This window comes from Periplaneta americana, chromosome 17 (assembly GCF_040183065.1).
Source record: "Periplaneta americana isolate PAMFEO1 chromosome 17, P.americana_PAMFEO1_priV1, whole genome shotgun sequence".
Lineage (NCBI taxonomy): Eukaryota > Metazoa > Arthropoda > Insecta > Blattodea > Blattidae > Periplaneta > Periplaneta americana.
The window spans coordinates 17,209,324-17,232,751 of record NC_091133.1 but is presented as its reverse complement, the minus strand read 5'-3'; the positions used below and the strand labels follow the sequence as shown (position 1 = coordinate 17,232,751).

General features: G+C 35.2%; 1 protein-coding gene across 7 annotated transcripts in view; it reads left to right on the top strand.

Moving 5' to 3' along the window:
* The first annotated feature begins 2,473 nt into the window (after positions 1 to 2,473).
* Positions 2,474 to 23,428, top strand: part of Sec23 (transport protein Sec23) — a 104,750-nt gene continuing 83,795 nt past the window's right edge. For 3 of the 7 annotated variants that reach the window (XM_069816657.1, XM_069816655.1, XM_069816654.1), the window contains exons 1-5: positions 2,567 to 2,798; positions 3,030 to 3,179; positions 7,319 to 7,449; positions 13,201 to 13,287; positions 22,646 to 22,968. In XM_069816657.1, the coding sequence (XP_069672758.1) occupies positions 3,032 to 3,179; positions 7,319 to 7,449; positions 13,201 to 13,287; positions 22,646 to 22,968 (689 nt within the window). In that variant the 5' untranslated portion in view covers positions 2,567 to 2,798; positions 3,030 to 3,031. Of the gene's footprint in view, positions 2,799 to 3,029; positions 3,180 to 7,318; positions 7,450 to 13,200; positions 13,288 to 22,645; positions 22,969 to 23,428 lie in introns of all 7 variants that reach the window. The other 4 variants (XM_069816656.1, XM_069816652.1, XM_069816653.1 and 1 more) reach the window with 3 other exon arrangements.

Sequence of the window (23,428 nt, the reverse complement as noted above, 5' to 3'; positions counted from 1 at the left end):
AATGGGAATATAAGGGTAAAGTACATAAATTATTCATAGATTTCAAAAAGGCATATGACTCGGTTAAGAGAGAAGTGTTATATAATATCCTTATTGAATTTGGTATTCCAAAGAAACTAGTTTGATTAATTAAAATGTGTCTCAGTGAAACTTACAGCAGAGTCCGTATAGGCCAGTTTCTGTCGGATGCTTTTCGAATTCACTGTGGGCTAAAGCAAGGAGATGCACTATCACTTTTACGTTTTAACTTTGCTCCAGATTATGCCATTAAAAAGTCCAGGATAAGATAGAGGGTTTAGAATTGAACTGGTTACATAAACTGCTTCCTTATGCGGATGACGTGAATATGTTAGGAGAAAATTTACAAACTATTAGAGAAAACAAAGACATTTTACTTGAAGCAAATAAAGAGATAGATTTGGAAGTAAATCCCGAAAAGACAAAGTATATGATTATGTCTCATGACCAGATATTATACGAAATGAAAATATAAAAATTGGAAATTTATCCCTCAAAGAGGTGGAAAAATTCAAATATCTTGGAGCAGCAGTAACAATTATAAATGACATTCGGGAGGAAATTAAATGCAGAATAAATATGGGAAATGCCTAATATTATTCGGTTGATTGAGAGGCTTTTGTAATCAGTATGTTCTCAAAAATCTGAAAGTTAGAATTTATACCGGTTTTTACCAGTTGTTCTGTATGGTTGTGAAACTTGGACTCTCATTTTGAGAGAGGAACAGAGATTTAGGGATTTGAGAATAAGGTGCTTAGAAAATTATTTGAGGATAATAGAGATGAAGTTACAAGAGAATGGAGAAAGTTACACAATGTAGAACTGTACGCATTGTATTCTTCATATTCGTATTAGGAATATTAAATTCATACGTTTGAGATGGGCAGGGCATGTAGTACGTATGGACGAATCCAGAAATGCATATAGAGTATTAATTGGGATGCCGGAGGGAAAAACACTTTGGGGAGGCCGAGACATAGAGGGGAGGATAATATAAAATGTATTTGGGGAGATGGGATATGATGGTAGAATCTGGATTAATCTTGCACAGAATAGGGACCGATGGCGGGCTTATGTGAGGGCGGCAATGAACCTCCGGGTTCCTTAAGAGCCATTTGTAAGTAAGTAAGAAAGTAAGGGTTCTGAAATTTATCATGGAATTCTACACAATATTTGTAATTTTCCCTCTTTGCCAGAGCAGCTAGTACTTGCAAGATCATTTTAAATTTTGCAGTACGCCTAATTGTTGAGTAGTAGGCTACGACAGATATTATTTGTTTACAAATATCGAACACTGGTTTGCCACAAGGGCAGACATCTGTAACTAATGTACTAAGATTTTCATCCTCATGTGATCCTTGTTCCACCAATTTAACTACACCTACCTTTCGTTAAAATATCAACATGTCTGAAATGACAAAGAATTATGTATGTGAAATTATCTCTACATACATAGCTACTTCAGGTAAAGATTAATATTACTGATGACAGTGATATCTTCTGTAAGCAGTCTTACAATCTGCCACAAATCTGAGCCCCCATGTAACGTTGCCGCAATTACAACGCGGTGGCCTTCCAATCAAGTAGGCCGTGCTCTAGTAAAATATTATTATTCCAATTATTGTATTTTAGCCATTAACATTTTCATTACAACCAATAACGAACATTTCACAAGCATCAATGTGAAATACGCAATGAGCTAGCACTCGATGGAAAGACGACAAAGTCCAAAGTCGACCGTGGACAGTCTATTGTTTCTAGTTGCTAACCGCTTGGAGCGCTTTATCACGAGATTTGCAAAAAATCACCTCAAGCTTCGCGACTGTATATTGTAGACTGTGGTCTGCCTGTACAGCCTGTACGGACTGTATATAGTAGACGATGGCTGTGGCACAGTCTAATGTTCCTCAACGAGCACAGAATGTTCCTAATACTCACAGCGCTCCAAGCGGCTAGCAACTATCGCGAGAATTGCAAAAAATCATCCCAAGCTTCGTGACTGTATCACACTCTACTAAACAGTCACGAAGCTTGAGTTTTGATGGTGCTAGAAACAATAGACTGTGACGGTACTATTTTGCATTGCCTGTAATGAGGCGATATTAGCGATCCTAGTGCTGAGCAACTATCTAATGTTTGCTTATTTACTACGTATTGAGCTTCGCGACTGTATATACTAGACTGTGACTGTATATTGTAGACTGTGATACTAGTATCTAACTCGTTGACAACAACCATAACCGTAGCCAACACGGGAGCCAGCACTGTACCCACCACGGCACCCAACTTGCTAGCAGCAAGGAAACACGCAAGAAAGCAAGCACCTTCTGAACCGGGCTTAATTTGTGCTTAATCTACATAATAATTTTCCCTGACCCTTTTTTTAACCGCTGCAATAATTGTGCTACCTATTGTGAACTAGCGGAAGTCTTTCAAAATTTGCCATATATCTTTGATTCTGGTGGGAAAGATCTCTTACACGATCATAAAATCATTGGTCAGATATCGTTGAATGCCAGTTTACTAGACTGTGATGATCCCTTGAAGCAGCCTTGAAGTGACGTGGTCGCTGGTGACAGGGCCAAATCCACGGCATAGAAGTAATTAGTGTGTTGCTGAATTTTAAAAAGTATGTGAAGTGAATTGCGAACAGGAAATATGCAGTTTTAGTCTAGGCTGTTTACCAAAACCATTTTTTTTTACTTCACATCGATATTACCGTGTTATTTTTGTGTAGAAATTATTTTAAACACTTTTTTGAATTCAAGTTTGAATAGTGGGTAAGGAAATAAAACTGTGCAACTTTCAATCCGTATTGGATATATTTTATTTATTTCATCGGAACTCACAAAGTGCTGTACCATAAATCTTGATGTTTTTGAGTCACATAAAGTAATTCTAGTAACATATATAAACCGGTTAACTTTTACAGATGTCAGGTTAATTTACGGTAAATCGTAGTATATATAAACCAAAACCTTCAGAGTTGGATCAATTATTCGCTGTTTCAGAAATGACTACTTACGAAGAATTTATTCAGCAGAACGAGGATCGTGATGGAGTACGGTTTACGTGGAATGTGTGGCCGTCAAGTCGATTGGAGACAACACGTTTGGTTGTGCCGCTTGGTTGTCTTTATCAACCGTTAAAGGAAAGACCAGGTTAGATGTTCTTTATCTATCGCATAAGTCATAACCAGAAAATTTCACTTTCGTGAAAAGACCATCAAGGAGGTTGGGAATGTCACTGTGATACATCCCCTAATCAAATTCTCAACACAGATCAATTTCAGAACACACACACTATTTGACACAACTCATCACATGAACACACCCACAAACAGGCTACGAAGTTAAGATAGCTCCGAGATCTAGTAGGCTCTGAGGATGGTGTCAAGCAACACCGAAACAGCTGTAAGCCACACATGCTTACATAATACACACGAGTAAGATCGCCATTTAATCAATTATTTATATTCAGGTGTTAAAAGCAGTGTACGAAAGATTAAACATGAATAATTGTATTATGAAAAACATTGGCAACTAGTTTTACATTCTGGCTTTCCATATTATTAGGATAAACACTTTCGTAGTTCAATTTTGGTGCTGCTTTATTGCACTCTGATTTATGTAAATTTCTTATATCAATAAGTTTTGCTCGCTGTTATTACTATTAAATGGTGGAAATACAAAAGTTTTATCTGAATCAAGTAGGTTTAACCAAGGTTTCTTATATTCTTTATTATATGCACCATACCATACATAAGATAAATTAGAACCATGTTCTGAAGGAAATTCAAAACTATATTTACATTGAGATCTTTCTTAAGTTTTGCAAGCAAGTTCTCATTTACTGCATTGTTATCACAAATTACAGTTATTACTTTTAAGCCACAATTAATCACCAGATGTAAAACTTTAACAGTTTGTCATATAACTCTTTCTCAGACATAGTCTTAACAGGATATAACACACTACATCCTTCATCCTACCAAATGCAGGTGAAACCAGAAATGCTTGAACAGTTCTGGTTTCATCAGTGCGTACAGAGTTTTCAGCAAAACCAGTGGTAGCACCACTACTATATTGAAATGATGAATTGATATAAGTCTCCTCTAATTGAAAAGTGACCATTTTATTTTTTTTATTTTTTTGTAAGTCTGTAAGTAAGTAAGTCCTGTAGGTTTTCAAAAAAATGGCAGTTGTTATCATTATATAGAGATATCGTCGTTACGCCTCCAAAATCCGCTATGTGTATATTTTTTAATTTGCAGGAGAAAGAGAAAAGCATTGTCACTTTTAATTCCCTTGATTTTTCAAAGCTACTTTCGGTATAATTTCATCATTTGTCTTGTAATTATTGAAATTATACCGAAAGTATCTTTAAAAATTAAGGGAATTAAAAGTGACAATGCTCCTTTCTTTCTCCTGCAAGATATTTAAAAAAGCACATAGCAGATTTTGGAGGCGCAGCAACAATATGTTAAAGGAGAATGACAAATTTTGAATATGTTCAGAATGAGTTAAATATAGAATCTGATTTTCTTGGAGGGCACTATAAGTAGCACGAGACTGTTCATTTATCATATTAACAGAGTAATTACATTTCCTCATGCCGCACAACATTAGCTGTTCGCATAAAAAAATCAATGTCTGTCTCATCTACAACCTCCAAGTTTTCTTCTAGTTGAGTTACACATTTTTTTCAGTTTATCCAACTTTTTCTTCACTAGAAACTTCAGAGTTAATATCAGTGTTCACATATCTTGAGAGTAAATCCTGCAACTGTGACTATTTGGTAAGGTTTAATGTTGAAGGGATTATCCAATTCAGAGTTTCCGCAGTCACAGTTGCACCATTAACATAAAATTGAATAATGAATTCACTATATTATGGAAACACTTATAGCAATAGAAGGTATTCACTTTATAGTTTATCTGTAAAAAAAAATCTCGTCTATGAGATAATGCTGCTTGTCAATTCCTCTGAGTTTAACCTTAAAATTATCACCAAAACCTTTAATAACATCTTCTGCTAATCATTCGACATTTTGTTTCTTTAATCTTTTCTTTGCAGTCTTTCGTCTTTCTTCAGGATCTTTTTGACACTTTTCCTTAAAGAAGGAAAACTCAAATATTTTGGCAGGTTAGGAAAAAATGTAGGCACTGTTGTCTCATTAAGTTTGGGATGTGTACGTGGAAATTTCATCTCATTGCCAGCTGCATATATATATATATATATATATATATATATATATATATATATATATATATATATAAAATTTAATTATAGCTTCTCAGAAATGCAGATTGAACTGGCCTTCTGGACGGAACCCACTCCTTCCTGGGAATATTTCTATACCAAATATTTTGTCTTTTTTAGTCAGACGGAAATATAAAACTGTAGAATCATAATTAGCCCACTTCGACAACTTGGAACAAGGCATTTATCAGGCATCTGCAAGAAAAGTAGAATTATTAAATTCTATATATATCTAATTGTTAAAAACGTTTTTGGGGCAATCTGACCTAATCCACTAGAACAAACGATCTTGTAATTCATTGTCCTTCATATGTTCATAAGCTAATATTAATTAACGTAGGAACCAATGGTGGGCTTATGTGAGGGTGGCAATGAACCTCCGGGTTCCTTAAAAGCCAGTAAGTAAATAAGTATAAAGACAAATATATTGTGTTAACAACAAATTGCACTTACTTTCTTAAGCAGAAACTCCAGGATAATAAAAGAACATGTAAAAAGGGTTCCATATGTTAACTGTGTTACAAATGTTACAAATGCGAGAGACTGAGCCAGCCAGCTGGCTTTACAGTGTCGAAAATTTCCATCACTTCGACTTATGTAAAGTAAGGCTATGTCTGATATGAGAGGTGCGCGATAATGGAAGTGCAAACGTTATGGTTTGTAGTGAAGGAAAAGAACATAGGGATATAAAACACACAATATGATGTAATGTGAAGAGTGCAAAACTTGGGTTAAGTCACTAATCACTGAAAAATAGTGAAGCACAACAAATAATAATGAAATAAACACACGGTTTTCATAATAAAACTTCGTTTGTATATCCACCATTATGCTAACCAGTACTGACATCAGTAAACAGAGATCACCAGGGCCGAAAATCCTACACAGACTCGTATATGCAAGGCATAGCAAAAGCCTAATGTAACCTAATCTGTCACAGATTCTTACATGCAAGGCATAGCAAAAGCCTAATGTAACCTAATCTGTCACAGACTCTTACATGCAAGGCATAACAAAAGCCTAAACTAACCTAATCTAACTTGTCTCAGATTCGTATATGCAAGACATAACAAAAGCATAAACCAACCTAATCTAACCTGTCACAGATTTGTATATACAAGGCATAGCGTGAGTGTACTCTAGTGTGAAATATCATAGTGACACTCTAAGTTATGTTGGTATGACTGGTGTGACAGTTGGAAGATGCATGAGTGGAGTAGGAAGGGAACAAACTTGATGCTAGTTTAACCGATCTGGACTTTGATTCCTGTCAGAGTGTGTGCAAAACTGCTGTGGAACAGGTTTTCTTGTAAAATTTTAGTTTTTCTTTCTCAACCGTTATAACAATGCTCATTGATGGTAAATGTTCATCACATCATCACCACCACTTCGTAGCAACGTCATATTGTATTTTCTCTGTATCAAAAATGCAATATGGTCAAATGGAGGTGATGTGCTGAACATTAGGCTAGTCTTATGTATTGTACCTAGAGTAAAATTTGAAAATATCATTCATGTTCCAGTTTTGCAGTAGCATTACCCACTGGGTAATGTCTAATGTATATTAACTTTTAAATTAAAATTAAATAATCAAATGCCCTGGAAATATAGAAAAACTTGCTCAGACATGTTCAAACATTTTTAACAAGAGCCAGACAGGTCACATTGTCACACAATTGTACCTACACCGATTTCAACTTTCTGATAATTCTACTTGTCTGTGGTATAATAATCATGATGAAGATCTGGAACACATTCTTCTATATTGTCCATCCATAAACCACAAAAGAAGTAAATTAAAATCATCAGTACCAGTTGCAGAAGACAGCCCTGCAGTATTTATTGACTACATGCCAACTCTGACTACTAGCAACAGGCATCTATAATGAACACCGATCAAAATACTCCTAATTTCTCATGAAAAACAAAAACTGAATAGACTACAGTAGACTATAGTGGACTTTATGTTGTCAGCAAACAGCAGGATACATTAAGAAGATTGATTGATTTAAATTAAAATTATTGATCTTTCTTTTCAGATCTACCTCCCATCCAGTATGACCCAGTTCTTTGCACTCGGAACACATGTAGAGCAATTCTTAATCCATTATGTCAAGTTGACTATCGTGCCAAACTGTGGGTTTGCAATTTTTGTTTGCAGAGAAACCCAGTAAGTATTTCTTCAGCAAATTATTTGTTATGTTTTCACCATCTGTCCATGTTGTCTGATGATAGGCATATACGAGGTTCATCCAGTAAGTAAGTTCCAATCACGTCCAGAGATGGCATAACTAGTTGGATGGGAATGTGCATATGTAGCAGTAGAGAGGGGGTATGTGGGAATAATGCAGTGCAGTTTCAGTCTTGTAACAGCAGTAGTTATTGCACAATGCTAGGAGAAAATGGCTGTACTGATATTGTCTCCCACCAACTGCAAGATTCGTGCAGTTATCCGATTTCTGCATGCTCAGAAGCAATCTCCACCGCCAATTGTGCAATGTGTATAGATCCGACATTATGAGCAACAGTATGGTCAGACGATGGTGCAGACAATTCACTGAAGGCTGAATCAATGTGCAGGACGAAGACCATAGTGGCCGACCATCCCTGGTGACACCAGAACTGATGGAAAGTATGCAGCAAGCAGTTTTGCAGAACCGGCACTTCACAATTTCGGAACCCTCTGGTCAGTTCCCCCAGATGTCTTGCTCACTGCTGTACGCGATCGTCTCCTGGTGGCTTGGTTCTCAGAAAGTGTGTGCAAGATAGTTGCCAAAGCAGCTGACAGATGAACACAAAACAAAACATCTGGCTGCAGCATTGACACTGAATGGAACATGCCACACCAGAAACAAAACAACAACCCATGCATTCGCAGCATAGTGTTTCACCTGTGAGGACCATATTCAAGCAGACAATCTCTGTCAAAAAAATCACGTGCACTGTCTTCTGGGATCGACGTGGTGTCCTCGTGTGCGAGTTTTTACTGTGAAGGGAGACTGTTAATGCTGAGTGGTATTGTCGGACATTGCGAAATCTGAGGAGAGCGATCCAGAACAAGAGATGTGGAATGCTGACAAGAGGCATTACACTTTTGCACGACCTCATACAGCCAATGCCATATGGAATCTGTTGCTTCAGTTTGGATGGGAGATCTTCGACCATCCACCCTACAGCCCCGACCTCATGCCAAGTGACTTTCATCTCTTCCGTCTCCTGAAGCACTTTTTGGCAGGAAAAAGTTTCCTCAATGACGCTCAGGTACAGACAGCAGTGACTTTATGGCTTCAGACATTGGCGGCAGATTTCTTGACACGGTCATACAAATGTTGGTGCATCAGTACAATAAGTGCCTCAATAACGGTGGTGACTATGTTGAGAAGTAGCCAGTGAATCTCTGTAAATAGTGCAAGAAATATTTCTTACTTATTGATGTTTTTGTTTTCTTTATCGGCCATTGGAACTTACTTTCTGGATGAATCTCGTACATATAAACAGTGTTCTGCCAAATGGGAGGTCTGTCACTGCAAACCCAATATTTTCCAATCTTTCCTATTTTCTGCCTTCCTCTTTGTCTCCGCAGATGATTCATGTATCTTAATGTCAGTTTTTCTTGGGAAAGATAATTGCTGTTGCTTTCGCATCTTAAAGGATTTCAGGGAGCCCCAACATATAGGTGAGAAGAGCGGATTTGAATAATTAGACCCTCCGGACTTTACCGAAATTCACTGCAAGGATTAAATATCAGTTCTATCAGGATTTTTGACCCGATCAGAGACTGGGAAATTCTAATTGATAGGCATAGTAGTCCTGTTACTATGAAAGGTATATTTTTTGACTAGAATATATTTTTTTATTAGTTTATCAACTGTGATGGTTATCTAGTGTCTGATTGAAATGAAGGTGATGATGCCAGTGAAATGAGTCCAGGGTCCATTGCCAAAAGCTACCCAGCTCTTAATGGGTTGGAGGGAAACCCCGGAAGGAACCTGAACCAGGTAACTTGTTCCAACCAGAATTTGAACCTGGTCCTGCTCATTTCACGGTCAGACATGCTGTTACTCCACAGTGGTGATACTAGCATATTCCAGAATTATTTCTGATTGAGAAGTTGTCATATTGAATAATACTTTTATACTTATATAAGAACTGGTTTAAATGGCATATAAAAGGTATTATATCTCTGCAGGTGAATTAAGCTCATTTGCATATGAATGAAATAGTAATATATGCATTCGATATTGCAACTTACTAACCATGGAACACAGCAGCTGAGAATCATTTCATTTCTGTGGTTTCTCTTCACCAATTATGGTGTTTTTCAGGTGATCAGAACTGAGACATTTACTTTAATTAAGAAAGTTTTAGCTTCTCTTGCAATTTGTTGTGCCGTGGTAGCTCCTGACATATTGCAAGGGTTGGTAGCAGAGAAGCACATGTTGCACTTACAGGATTGAGTTCATAAGTGCCAGTATACATTTTATACAAAATATCTCTTGTTTGCTTGTTTGTGAAATACCACATTTTTATAATAGTTTCTTCAAATGAAACATAGACTCAGACATTTGTGTTTTTTGTTAAAACATGTAAGGATATACAAACCTTGCACAGTGGGTCAGAATCTCATTCTAGCTGGAAAAAAATATATTTTTAAAAGTCACTGAAGTTGACGTTTCTATACTGTAAACATTAACCAGATATGTGTACTTCAGAATTCCACAATGCAGAAAGGGATTCGGAAAGATTAACAACAGTAAATACATAGTGGAAGTTGATGATTGATAAACACTCAGGCTGACGCTTCGTGCTTAAATCTTTCCACTCGCGCAATAAAGATACACTTACCTCACAAGTACCATTAATAACTATTTTATTTTAGGTGACGGTGAGCAAATGTGGCCTTCGGTGATTACAAGTTATTTGAAATAATGCTCGAGAAGAAAAACTGTTCTGACTCATTATATGAGTATGTTTTGACTAGATTGTAAATAGCAGTGTGTTTACAGAATGTTTTAAGGAAATTAAATCATTTGTTATTTTATGAATCATTTTGAGAAATGGTTGAAGTTGTGCTGGACTTTTGACAAGTTTCTAGTGAAATATTTGGATTGTTGAAGGTTAAGTTGAAGTTTCCTCATTAGAAACTGAATGGTATAGCTAAAGGACTTTGCATCTCACTTAACCGGAGGGACATTTCAATAGTGAGCATAAGTTATTTTTCAGAAAATTCCCTCATAAGCAAAGGAACAATAATTTGTTTCATTTTGAATCCTACCTCATAAAAAAAAAAATTTGGGCTGCCATCACCCAAAACTGATGGCAATGGATCTCATAATGTTACACCACTGAGTTTATATTAAGAACCTTCACTTCAGGCTTCAACCATTTCGAATATTTTGCTAGAAATGTGCCTTTTAATGACCCGCATGACTTCTGCCTTTTCTTAAGATCATTCATAAAATAAATAGATTCCTTAGTTTCCAAAAACGCTGTGTGAACACTCGCCTATTTGTTATCTCGTCAAAACATACTCTTATAACAATTCAGAAGACCGTTTGTCGAGAATTAATTCAAATAACTCTTTATTAGTCACTCTTTAGCTCACTGCCACCTAAAATAAAGAAATATATTTTGAAAAAAGGCACACATTGGCAGTTAAACTGCAATTGTTTTGTATTTTGGCCACAAAAATTCCGTGCTAGTAAGTGTCGATTTCTTTTAAATCTCAGTACCTATAAAAATGAAGTTCATGGTCAAAAATTTAATTTTCAATTCAGTAACCCCGAGCATTGTTATTACAGTATTGACATGGAATATGTTAATTAAACTTTATATAAACGAAACGGTATGTACGGAGTAGGAACACCAACGTCAGTGACTTCGAAAAATATAATTTTTTCCAGCACTGTATACATGCTGCAGTCAGATGAGTCTAGAAATAGTCTGCTTCAGAATTAAGTTAACAGTCTTTCAATACCAGCTGCAAACAAGCTTACTGGTTGCTGCTGAAGCCACTGTTCCACTGGAGCTTTCGCTTCCTGATTGAAGTTGAAACAATGTTTCTTCAAACATCTCTTCATTAGTCCAAAGATATGGAAGTTACAGATTGGGATTGTAAAGGGGATGTTTCAGTGTTTTCCATCTGAATTGTCGCAGGTCTGTGACAGTGGCATTCGAAACATAGCAATGGCTATGAAGAACAACTCACTGAGACAATTTCTGTGGACACTGTGTTCTGATGGCTGTTTGGAGATTGTGCAGGGACTCACAGTAACAGGTAGCATTGATGATGCCACCTGGTTCCAGCCAGTTCAGCAACAGGAAACCCTGTTCGTCAAAAAATCTCTCAGTAAGAGCTTTCCACTTCTGGTGGCAGAATGAGTTTTCTTCGGTTCTTTTTTCGTACTGGATCAAACTACAGGCATCATGTCTCACCACTAGCAACAATTTTGAACAGGAACTGATATCTCTCTGCCTGGGACCGAATCATTTGTTGCAATGCCAAGCCCATATGCCAGACTTCCTTTTCACTGATAACATGTTATGATACCCACTGTGAGCAAACCTTACAGCAATCCAGACGTTTGTGCAGTATGGTGTTAACAGAATTGACACTGATGTGGGATATAATAATTGCATCAATTGTCACCCAGCGATTTTTCCATGTCATATTGTCCATTGTTCCAATGTTAATAATTACAGTACCCAGTGTTATTCATATGTTACATTGTCCACTACTTCAGTGTTGTCAATAATGTGCTTTGTCAGGTCTGGGGAGGTCAGTTATCTCCACATGCCATACCTGAATTCTTTGCACCATTTGAATACTGTTAATACTCTTGTAACATGCTTTGCCATATGCAGTCTACATGTGCTGCCAGATATCCACTGAATCTGTTCCTTCCTTGCATAGGAACGGAGTCACAGCTCATTTTGCGTACTTGGATGTGTCTGTGTGGAACTTTATTTCACGTTTGATACTTCTGTTCTTATCACATATGTCAAGGACACTGAAGCACTTGCACACTTAACATGACAGTACGACAATATCCACTTGTACAGTGGCACTACAATTTCCTACCATATCAACAGTGTTTCTATGCTATTCTGTGTTTCATTTAAAGGAAGCAGGTAATATTTAATGCACATAGGAGTACTAGTGTAAAATCAAAAATAGGAAATAAAACAGGAAATAGATTCTGCATATCAACAGCAGGTTGATACACATTGTTTGAGACAGGCTACAAGCCTTGTTCATCCAAATTAGAGTAATACATGCCTATCATTCTGAGGACTTGGATATGAGCCATGGTGTTGACTGGAAGAATAGTTGTGATGTTTAAAATCAGAGAAAACTTCTGGGAATTCTTATTATTATAACTTTTTCTCCCAACATTCATGACCAAATACTGGTGCTAGTCAGGAGCACCCAGTTGGTTGTACCAGCTTGTATACAAGATGAGTATATCAATCTGATGACAGGAAACTATCTGTGTAAGTCTCTGTTGCATATATAAGTTTTCGTTTCTATGTCATCTTACTCCTCCCTTCCAGAAATCCAGAATGCATATTCGATCATTTAATGTTCGCAATGCAGAAGCATTTCCACCTGTTCATTCTGTAGATGAACTAAAAGTCTTGAACAATTGATTGTCTTTTAAATTAGATATATTTTCTTCAATTCCATTAGACAAGCTTCCATGTGACATATTGACATATTGCGTGCACTGAACATTTTCAGTTTCGTCATTAAATAAATTTACTTTTAAGCCCTTATAAAAATGGCAAAAATTGGTACAGTAGTTGAAATTGTGATTATTTTCGTTATTATACTCACAGTCATGACTGAAATACTATAATGTATATAATTAAAGTTATTGATACTCAGTGTACTTAGAGAAATGTGTTGGCTTGATTTCAGTTTCCTCCCCAGTATGCAGCAATCTCGGAGCAACATCAGCCAGCTGAACTCATTCCCATGTTCTCTACAATTGAGTACACAATTACAGTGAGTAATCAGTTTTTACTTTTTAATGTTTGCTTTTAAATAACTTAAACAGTGCAAGTTCTGTTCAGAGTTTGTTTCTTATCTGTTCTCAGAAAGACAATGAATATTAGGCATTGTTATATTATCAAAGTACAAGATATTGTAATATTATATTATTACATAAAAGAACCCATTTTACCAGTGGCGGCTCAAATTAAGACACGTGCTTCCCTGTCATTTGTATTTACCCACAAAAAATAATGACGGAACTTCTGTTTAAAATTAAGGTCACAAAACTAAATATTTTACGAGTTTTCATATAGGAAACCCACTGTGAAATGTCAATGATGTGTGGTGAGCGAGTGACTGAGGTTTGCAATTGAGGGAGGAGGAGATCTGATTGGCCATCTGATTTGTGTGTCTTCTAGTCATCTGGCCATGCTACTGTAATTCTCGGATCCATTCTTCACACGTGCACACAGATAACTCATGGTTTTAAGCATGTGCAGAGCATGTGTTGAATGCGGAGGGTGAGAGGATGAAAGAGGAAGCATTCAGTCCAGGCACCGTAATTCTCGTGTCCATCCTTGCACATGTGCACAGATAAGTCATGGTTTTAAAGGAGAACTGAACTAAAAATATAACAATATCAAAGAAACATACGACAGGTGGAAGAGAAAATTAGAAGATGAATGGTGGAAACCAGAACGTTTTACAATAAATAGACAGGCTTAACAGATCGTTCTTTGCATTATGTGGTTCTCTGTGTGACATCATGCCGCTAGAATGACGAACTCAGCTGTATAAACACGATGAGGCTATGATTCACACACTGCAAGATCACCACTCGGCAATATGTGTTACAATATTAACATTCTTTGCTTGAAGTGTATGTAGTTGTATTTTTTTAAATGAAATTGCTCGGTTAATATAGAAGCACTAATTAAGAAGAGCTACATTCCTTCACTTTTATCTGCATTCTTTCCAGTAAGCTACTGCCTACTGGTCACTCCACTTGTAGTTCTAATCGAGAGAAGTATTTTCTCTTAGCTTCACTTGTACTCTGTTTTATTTTTGTCAACTCCCCCCCCCAATGTTTCTTGGAATGTGACTTCTGTCTGTTATTCCTGGAATCGCAAAATTCGTGGATTTATTTTGAGGTATCTCGGATATAATTTTATCAAGCAATTCTTACTACCAGGACATAGACTTTCTCGTGTATGTTTTCTTGTAAATCCATTCACTAGATGTCTTTGAATTCTACTGCATCTCCTAAAACTTCCCTGTTGTCCCAGTGGGCATTATGTTCGAGTGCAGCTATCATTGACCTAATGGATATTTCTTGAAATGAGAAATGTATTCATTTGGGAACAAATTTCCATCTTTCATTGTGGTAAGATTCGAGGCTGTTTGTGTGATAAAAATTATTGACATTTTCCAAGACACCCAAGAATTGTTTGTATATAATGATATCCGACAGTATTCTATATTCCTGAAAATTCTTTTTAATCCTTGCTGTACTTTTTATTTTTTCACTACTCAGTTTTTCATGCTCACAAGAATGAAATTTTTCACCTCTTTCCCAGGAGTAGACATAGCTTATATCACGGATGCGCAAGAGTGACCCCCACTGAGCGGTGATATAATGTTTTCCACTACTGTCGTCTGTGACGTTGAAGTGACGTGATATGAAGACAGTGAAGGACAGGCCGAGAGGGGATGTTCATATTTCCGCTACTGACTAGAGCACACTTGCACAACTCACCCAAGTGAGAGGAAATTAGTAGGAGATGTTTCATTATGTCACAGCAGTAGATGGAGGGACATAAGCTGTTCCCCTCACTCGGGTGAGTTGTGCAAGCATGTCTTATATGTTGTAGAATTGAAATGAACTTCTCTTTTAGGAGTTTACTATCCTCGCCACAAGTAGCAGAAGACCACCATAAACGACCTTTCCATTCTTGCAATACTAACTCTTTGCCACAGCTGTTATTGCTCTTCTTCATGAAAGATTTCGCTACATGTCAAACATAAAATTCATGAGTTATGTTTGTGTACTTTGCTTTCATGAGAGATCTGGTTTCTGCATGCCGATTCGACAGAAATAATTTTATGGATAATTCCAAGCAAGTGCCATACAGCCAGTCAACCAGCTCATTGATACTCAATTGACCTATGAGAATCTCATTATACTGATAGTACATAGCATGGTGCTCTAAAATGAATAACCAATAATTTTTTTCTCTTACATTAATTTGTTTATCCTACATTAATTTCATTTTTTACCATCATCTCTGCTTCGATAGTAAGCCTATACTCATGCATATTCACTCCAAGAAAATATCAGCAATCAAATGCTAACATTTAACTCTCAACATAAACAGTTCGTTCTCTACATTTCTGTTTTGTAATTTGTTTTGTTTTCACTGTGTGTGTTAGTTATGCTTTGTCCAATGAGGCAGTCCCGTTATTGGGAAAGCTGTATGAATGTCTTTCATATTATAACAATTGTACCATTAATTATTACAAATAAGAGTTGTTGGAAAAAGAGTTAATAAAATTATTAGGCCTATAACCTGAAATTTAATGTTAAAAACCTATACTGATGCATATGTGTTTAACCTCAAATGTTTATTTTTCTTCTAAAATTTATTTGTTTTATTCCTACCATCTCTGGTTCATTCAATTATGGTAGAGAAAACATGCATTCTGCTATTGATTAATGGTGGTTCATTATGTTGCTATAACCTGAAATGTTCAGTTTTCTTTAAATAAATTAAATTTCAGATATCCGCATTGTTCTCCTTGCAATAACGGTAATAAAATTTGTATGTTTTGGGAAGACGAAAGAAGTAACATGAACATCATGTTTATGTTATCAGAATGGCATCTTTCTTGCATCAGAATTATCTCACTGAATACAATTCGTGCTTGATATTTTTTTTTTGGAATATGTATTATGTATATGTATATATATATATTTCGCATGTTATTTGCTTGATATTTTCTCTGTGATAGCACAGTCTAGTACATACAATCACATAGGGAATATGCAGCCAATGACAGTTGAACTTCAGTTGCTGGCTACTAGGATCGCTACTATAATAGTCTATTATTCCTAATACTCTCAGTTGCTAAACCGCTTGGAGCATTGTATAGCGAGAAATGCAAAAAATCACCTCAAGCTTCGTGACTGTATGTTCTAGACTGTGGTGATAATTTAATTTGACTTTCTAAACTCATGTATGTTGTCATAAGATAATTTTTTCTCGGCCTTCAGTCTCAGAAAAAATATCATGACAACATACATTCATTAAGCTCAATTAAATTATCGAGAAACTATCAGCACTCATTGTATTATAGAAGATAATTTTTTAACCATTGAATTCAAAAGTTTTTTGCAAGCAGCTCTTTCCAAGTCTCTGTCCACTGTCCCCTTTGTACAACAATAAAATAAAAAAAAAATGTTTGTCTTCAAATTCATGATAAAGTTACATACTATGCTGAGAAACCAGGTGAATTATATATTGTCCGTCACCTGATATACGCAAATTATCTTCTTTTTTTTCGAGCAGCCTCATAATTTAATTGTTTTCCCATAAGTCAAGAACAATATACAGTAGGGTAAAGGAATTTTTTTCACAAGTTTATAAAAGTATGACTTGGACAAAAGTACCACTTTTAAGACATTTAGAAAACCTTTAATTAAGTTAAAGTTCAATACCCACAGATTCTCAATGTGATAAAAATATTGCCTTCAAGACAGGATCTATCACCTGTAGATGCCAAGATAAAAATATATCAATTCGCAGAATGTATTTATTTCTACAACAGTGCAGGCTCCTTTATTTCCTGTGACAGTCTTGCACACCGAAGTACTGCAGAAATGACATAATTTAGACAATAAAAGCAAGTTTCTAATAAATACAAATACTGCAGAAAATGTTCTCCCTTTCATATGAGTGTTATGATCATCTTCGTCACCATCATTACCACCACCACTATAATTTTCTGCGGAAAAATGATACTCTGGATCCACATCTGAGGATGAGCATGAGGTGATTCCATATCCACATCTAAGTCACTTTCATTCATGTCATCATAGAATATTTGACGCCTGTAAGTTTCACATCCTAATTCACACTGAATATAGACACCACATTTGCTGTGTCTAAGCTCTCCTGGATAAATGTGCTTTCGACCTTCTGGATAGATGTACTTTCATCCTTCTTTTCAGCACTACTGCAGGTTAATAAGTCAGACACCAACTTTTTTCTTGAATGGAGATTCTGTTTTTTTTTTTTCTTTTTCTTTTTTGTGAGGTAATAGTTTCCCATCTGGTCCTAAATATTTTGAAGGAATTTCATTTTCTCTTAGTTTCACTGAAATGCCAACCACAAATAACAGCATTTCTAGTTAGAACAGTTTTTTTTTTTTTGGTGGTACAATGTAACCATATTTTATGCTGTTTCGGGTATTTTTCCTTGTTGGGAAAATAGTATCCTACACGATGATGACCAGAGTTATTAGAACTCCAAAACAGAACACACTGGCATATTAATCACATTTAAAACTGTATTGTACAATAACACAAAGAAAAACTACAGTATGTTGAATACCCAGCACCAACAGAATTATTAAACAGCAAATCACAAGGAATTCTTGTAAGGCCATGCATTGCATCAACTGCAGTATTATTATGACCGACAATTTTTATCAGCTAGTGGCATGACATCACCCTATCTGGAGCATAAATAATTCTCTTAACTCTTCCTAGGAAACAGCTTCACTTGGAAACATGCAGATATCTGTGTTGTAATCAGATGAGTGAACTAGCAAATATAAAAATATACATTTTTAGTTCACTCATTTAAGCATTTGCAGAGCAAGGTGATGTGTTAGATACAGAGAGCGAAAAAAAATGAAAAGGGAAGCTACTGTTCTGCACAGAAGTCTCTGTTTGCATTTTCTTCACATGGACATAGAATACAATGTGCAAAAATTAAAGTTTAATTTCAATCGCTGAAAAAAATAATGTTGGTGGGCTGAACAACAATACGAAATACATGTTCTCTCACTTGTATTCGTGCTGTCAATAATTCTGAATGGAATACCAATTGGAGCAGCAAAACTCAAAATACAGACAATGAGAGAAAAGTTACTGGAACACTTAAGAAGAGAATGTGAAAACAAACGATGGAGTGAACTCATGCAAAATGAATGCCTAATTCCAGATTTTCTGAGGACAACATCAATGGCACTATTCTGTCTCTACACAGATCATGATTGTTTGGCAGCTTATTTCTACAGTAGGTCTCTACAATCACCACACTGTCCATTATATAACACCATTGAAGAGGTAATGAATAAGGACCATCTCTTCAAGTATCAAGCCATCACAAAAATTGATGCAGATGAAAATTCTTAGCTAGAGTAATATTATTGGGATGCAAGACAGCAAATGGAGGACATACAAAGCCAAGAGCATTAGCAAATAACACAATTCTGAGTGGTATTAATAATTCTCTCTCTCTCCGCCCCTCTCCCCCTCTCGCTACATATGAAATATGTATCAACATATAGTATGCACTGTGTAAGCTCAAATAATTAAAACAATTTAAAGAATAGATTAATAAATTATTTAGAAAAACATAAAATCCTCTCTAAAAATCAGTTTGGTTTCCGCAATAATATTTCTACTGATGATGCTCTTATTAATGTTACTGGAAAAATTATCAATGAACTAGATATCGGAAACAAATGTTTGGGTATTTTCTTGGATCTACGGAAAACTTTTGACACTATCAATCATAATTTACTTTTGGACAAACTACATACTATTGGAGTTAGAGGTATAGTTTTAAAATTATTCCAATCATATTTTAGTAACAGAAGGCAAAATATGACCAAAATTGAAGATCAATTTAGTGAATACAAATATATTGATATAGGTGTACCGCAAGTAACAATTTTGGGACCTATTTTATTTCTAATATATGTTAATGATCTGCTAAATATAAATTTAGAAAAATTTAATGGATCTATATATTCATATGCTGATGATGCAGTAGTTGTTTTCAGTGATTTTTCTTGGCAAGAAGCATATAGCAATGCTAATATAGGTGCTAATATTGTTAAAAAATGGCTTAATTTCAACTTCCTTTCTTTAAATGTATCTAAATCAACTTTAGTTCCTTTTTCGTTAACAGCTGCTAGTGTTCAAAATTTAAAATTTAGCGATGAATATAGACTAATAATACACAGTGAAAATTGTTTAGATCCCGAAAGTTGTAAATGTCCACCATTGAAAGAAGCCACGTATGTGAAATATCTGGGTATCATTATTGATCAGAATTTAAAATGGCCTCATCACATTACTTATCTTTGTAAGAGGCTTCGTAAAACAGTTTATAAATTCGTTAATCTTCGATGCTACTTACCCATTACACTTCTACGAAATGTTTATTTGGCCATTATTCAGTCTATCATTCAATATGGTATAATTGTTTGGGGTGGAAGTACAAAAATTAATCTTAGTCCGTTAAATTTACTACAAAAACGAATAATTAAAATTTGTTTGAAGAAACGTTTCGATTATCCAACTAAATTAATTTATTCTGAATTTAATGTATTTAATATTGAACAAATTTATAAGTATACGCTGTTAAAATTTTATCATAAAAATCGTAATAAGTTTATATTGCAGACATATAATTATGACACAAGACGAAATATTAATTCATCATCAGTAGAACCTAAATGTGTCACATCTGCTGGTCTAAAGCATAGCATTAATTTTGGCCCTCGGTTGTACAATGCTTTAACTAAATTACACCCAGAACTTCTAACATGTAACCCACTAACATATAACAAGAAAATTAGAAACTTGTTAATGTCTTCAATTTGATTAAATAAATTTGTAGCCTATGTGTATGAATTAATCATCCTATATTATATTTGTATTCTATAATTTTGAAAAAAAAAATATATATATATATATAAATTGTCCTACTTTTCACGTGCGATATTATTCTTCTCTAGTGTTAATATTATATTATATAATTCCATTTCCGCTGTAATTTAAATTTTAGTTCCTATTTTATTTTATTTATTTATTTTTATTATTATTTTTTTTTATTTTCTATATTTCTCTTATATTAATATTGTATTATATAATTTCTGTAACTGTAATTTTAATTTTATTTTATTTTATATTCTCTTATAGTCCTATTAATATTATATCTGAACTGCGACCAAACACGAGCACTGCTCATTCGGTCTCAAAATTTGTTAATACTACTGTATCTCATTTTTTATATTGATTGTATTATTTTATTTCTATTTCTCTTGTTTGTAATTATATTCTTTATTCTGTATATTTAAATTTAAATAAATAAATTAAGTTCAAATTTACTCCTTAATGTTCATTTTGCCTCATCAGGCATCGATCTCATAGAGGAACTCCAACAATAGAATATTCTGAGTTGCCCCAGCATTAGTATCCAGATCATTGTCATTATATAAGTTTTATTGGATGAATCAAAGTGTAACAAAACTGTTCTTATACATACCTATGAAATTCTTCTATCAAACTTTTTTTTTGTCAAATCCTGTTTTTCCTAATTTGTAATTTATCTAGAGTACCCCACTCAGTCTTTTATTACTGATTGCATTCTCCAATTTGCTACTTCTGATAACCTAAAGGACATATCATTAATGCATAGTTAGACTGTTATGTGGTCTGTAGAATGTAGTTGTACATGCACATCTGATTTAATTTATATTTGAGAATTTATAAATTGACACATTTGCACAAAATCTAGATGCAGACTTATATACAGTCTGTATGATGTAGCTGGTATGCTTGATTTGACAATATGCTCATTCATTCATACATTCTTCAATGGCTCCACTACTCCCGCGAATCAGAGCCTTGCCTAGTCAAGGAGGATCGCTATCATTGACAGTCGGACTTTTTTAATTCTGAAATTCAGTAGCTTGCCAAGTATAAAGAGAATGAATTTTAGGACAAATCATTTCCTCTGTACAGTTAATATAAAGGTACAGGTTATTATTCCAGCATTCTTTCTCTTTTATCGGACAAAAGGTTGAGTCTCCATTCTTTGCCAAGCAAAAATATTCGTTTAACTCTCCATAACTCGAAAACCAGTAAAAATTTTGAGTAGCGACAACTTTTAAAAGTAATTTCCATCATTTGAAAACATTTCTTTCACTTTGACCCCTCCATCTAAAATTAAAATTAAAATGTTAGCTGCTTACCAGCTTTTGAAAATGTAAATGTCTACTTTGAATAGATCACTTGGAAGTTACTTTTTTTTTTTCTCTCTTTTCGAAAAATATTTTGATTTTGTATATTTTCTATGCTTTCCTTAGAGACTGACCTATCAATCGTAAAAGTTACAGCGCGATTGATTGACTGTCATAGGAACTACGACGTGATAGATAAATATTTAACAGAGCAGAAAAATGTAATTGTCTTCTTCCATCTCGCTCCAGTATTGCCATCAGTCTCTCGCATAAGCCAGCGATATTACAACGCCACAGCGACCTCCTATTAGTTCTCGTCATATGCAGAAGATTTGCCACAGATAATAGTGTCATCTTTCCATGCTAATAATCCAGGTTTGAATCCTGGTAGGTCCAACTGGAATTTGTGATGGACAAAGACAATGTTAGGTTGTAGGTTTTAGAGGAGTACTCCCATTTCCCATACCAGCATTCCACCATTGCTCCATTAATCATCATCATACACTGTTATGTAGTTCGTCTCCTGTGGTGCATCAAAAGCAACATTTTCATGGCGACTGAAAGAACTACAAGCTCCGGTACATCACCCACTAGATGGGGATGCTTGGATGAATGACGCAAGCCATAGTTGAATATATATATATATATATATATATATATATATATATATATATATATATATATATATTGTTGTACATTTGTGGATACCTGTTAAAATCATTTATCAGTAGCACACTTTGCTGAATAACTAACAAGATACTGCAAATCTGTACTCACAAAAAGAAGTGTGCTTAAAGCAAGTGAAAGTTGTACTGTGGTAGCAAATTTGAAATATGATTTAAAATTTAGACTAATATAATAATTACACTGAGGAACAGTGTGTTCCCTCTGTTTCATGAAAAATTCATCCACGTTTTATTATTTGTCATCTTGCATCCCAGTGATGTGAAGTAATATCTTCATTTTGAAGTGCACTGTAATAGGTCACTTCTGTCGACCACAGAATCTGGTTTATTGTAGAGCACAGATTTTTGATAGTTGTGTATTGATATCAATCTATTGTTTAATATCTTATAATAACATCTTTTAATTGTGAATATTTATTTTACAGCGGGCACAGTGCTTACCACCCATATTTCTTTTGGTTGTGGACACATGTATAGATGACGAAGAACTAGGTGCACTGAAAGATTCTTTGCAAATGTCTCTTAGTCTGCTGCCTACCAATGCTCTTATTGGACTTATTACATTTGGAAAAATGGTACAAGTTCATGAGTTGGGTTGTGAAGGTTGCTCTAAGAGTTATGTATTTAGAGGCACAAAAGATTTAACTGCAAAACAGATTCAAGACATGCTTGGAATTGGGAAATTTAATGCACCTCAGCAGCAACAGCCCCGTGGTCCAGGAGGTCAGCCATTGCCACCTGCAAACAGGTATGCAATACTGCTGATCTTCATTCCATGCAAGAAGATTCTGCATGTCAACCAACATAAAGCAAAATCCTTGAATGTCAATTGGTTCTATGTTCGCATGTATCAACATACCGTATGTACTCTGTCAGGTAATGGACTGCTTCTAAAGGATTTTTCCTTATGAAGTTTGAATTCTCAGTTATCAGCAACTGGCTCTGTCATTATAGCCTACACTATTATGATATGTCGCAGGATGTTAGTAAAACACAATTTTAACACAGCACAGCATACACACCGTATTCTGTACAGTACACAGAGCAATAGAAACTGATTGACTTACGACTGTTCACATCTCCTTTACTTAATACTGTTTCCATCTCCGTATCTGGATATTGTTTTGAGTGGTGACGCAGCCATAGATAAATTATATGGCTTTGTTGTGTTGTCATGCCTCATTGCTACCAGTTCGTTCTGGACCTCT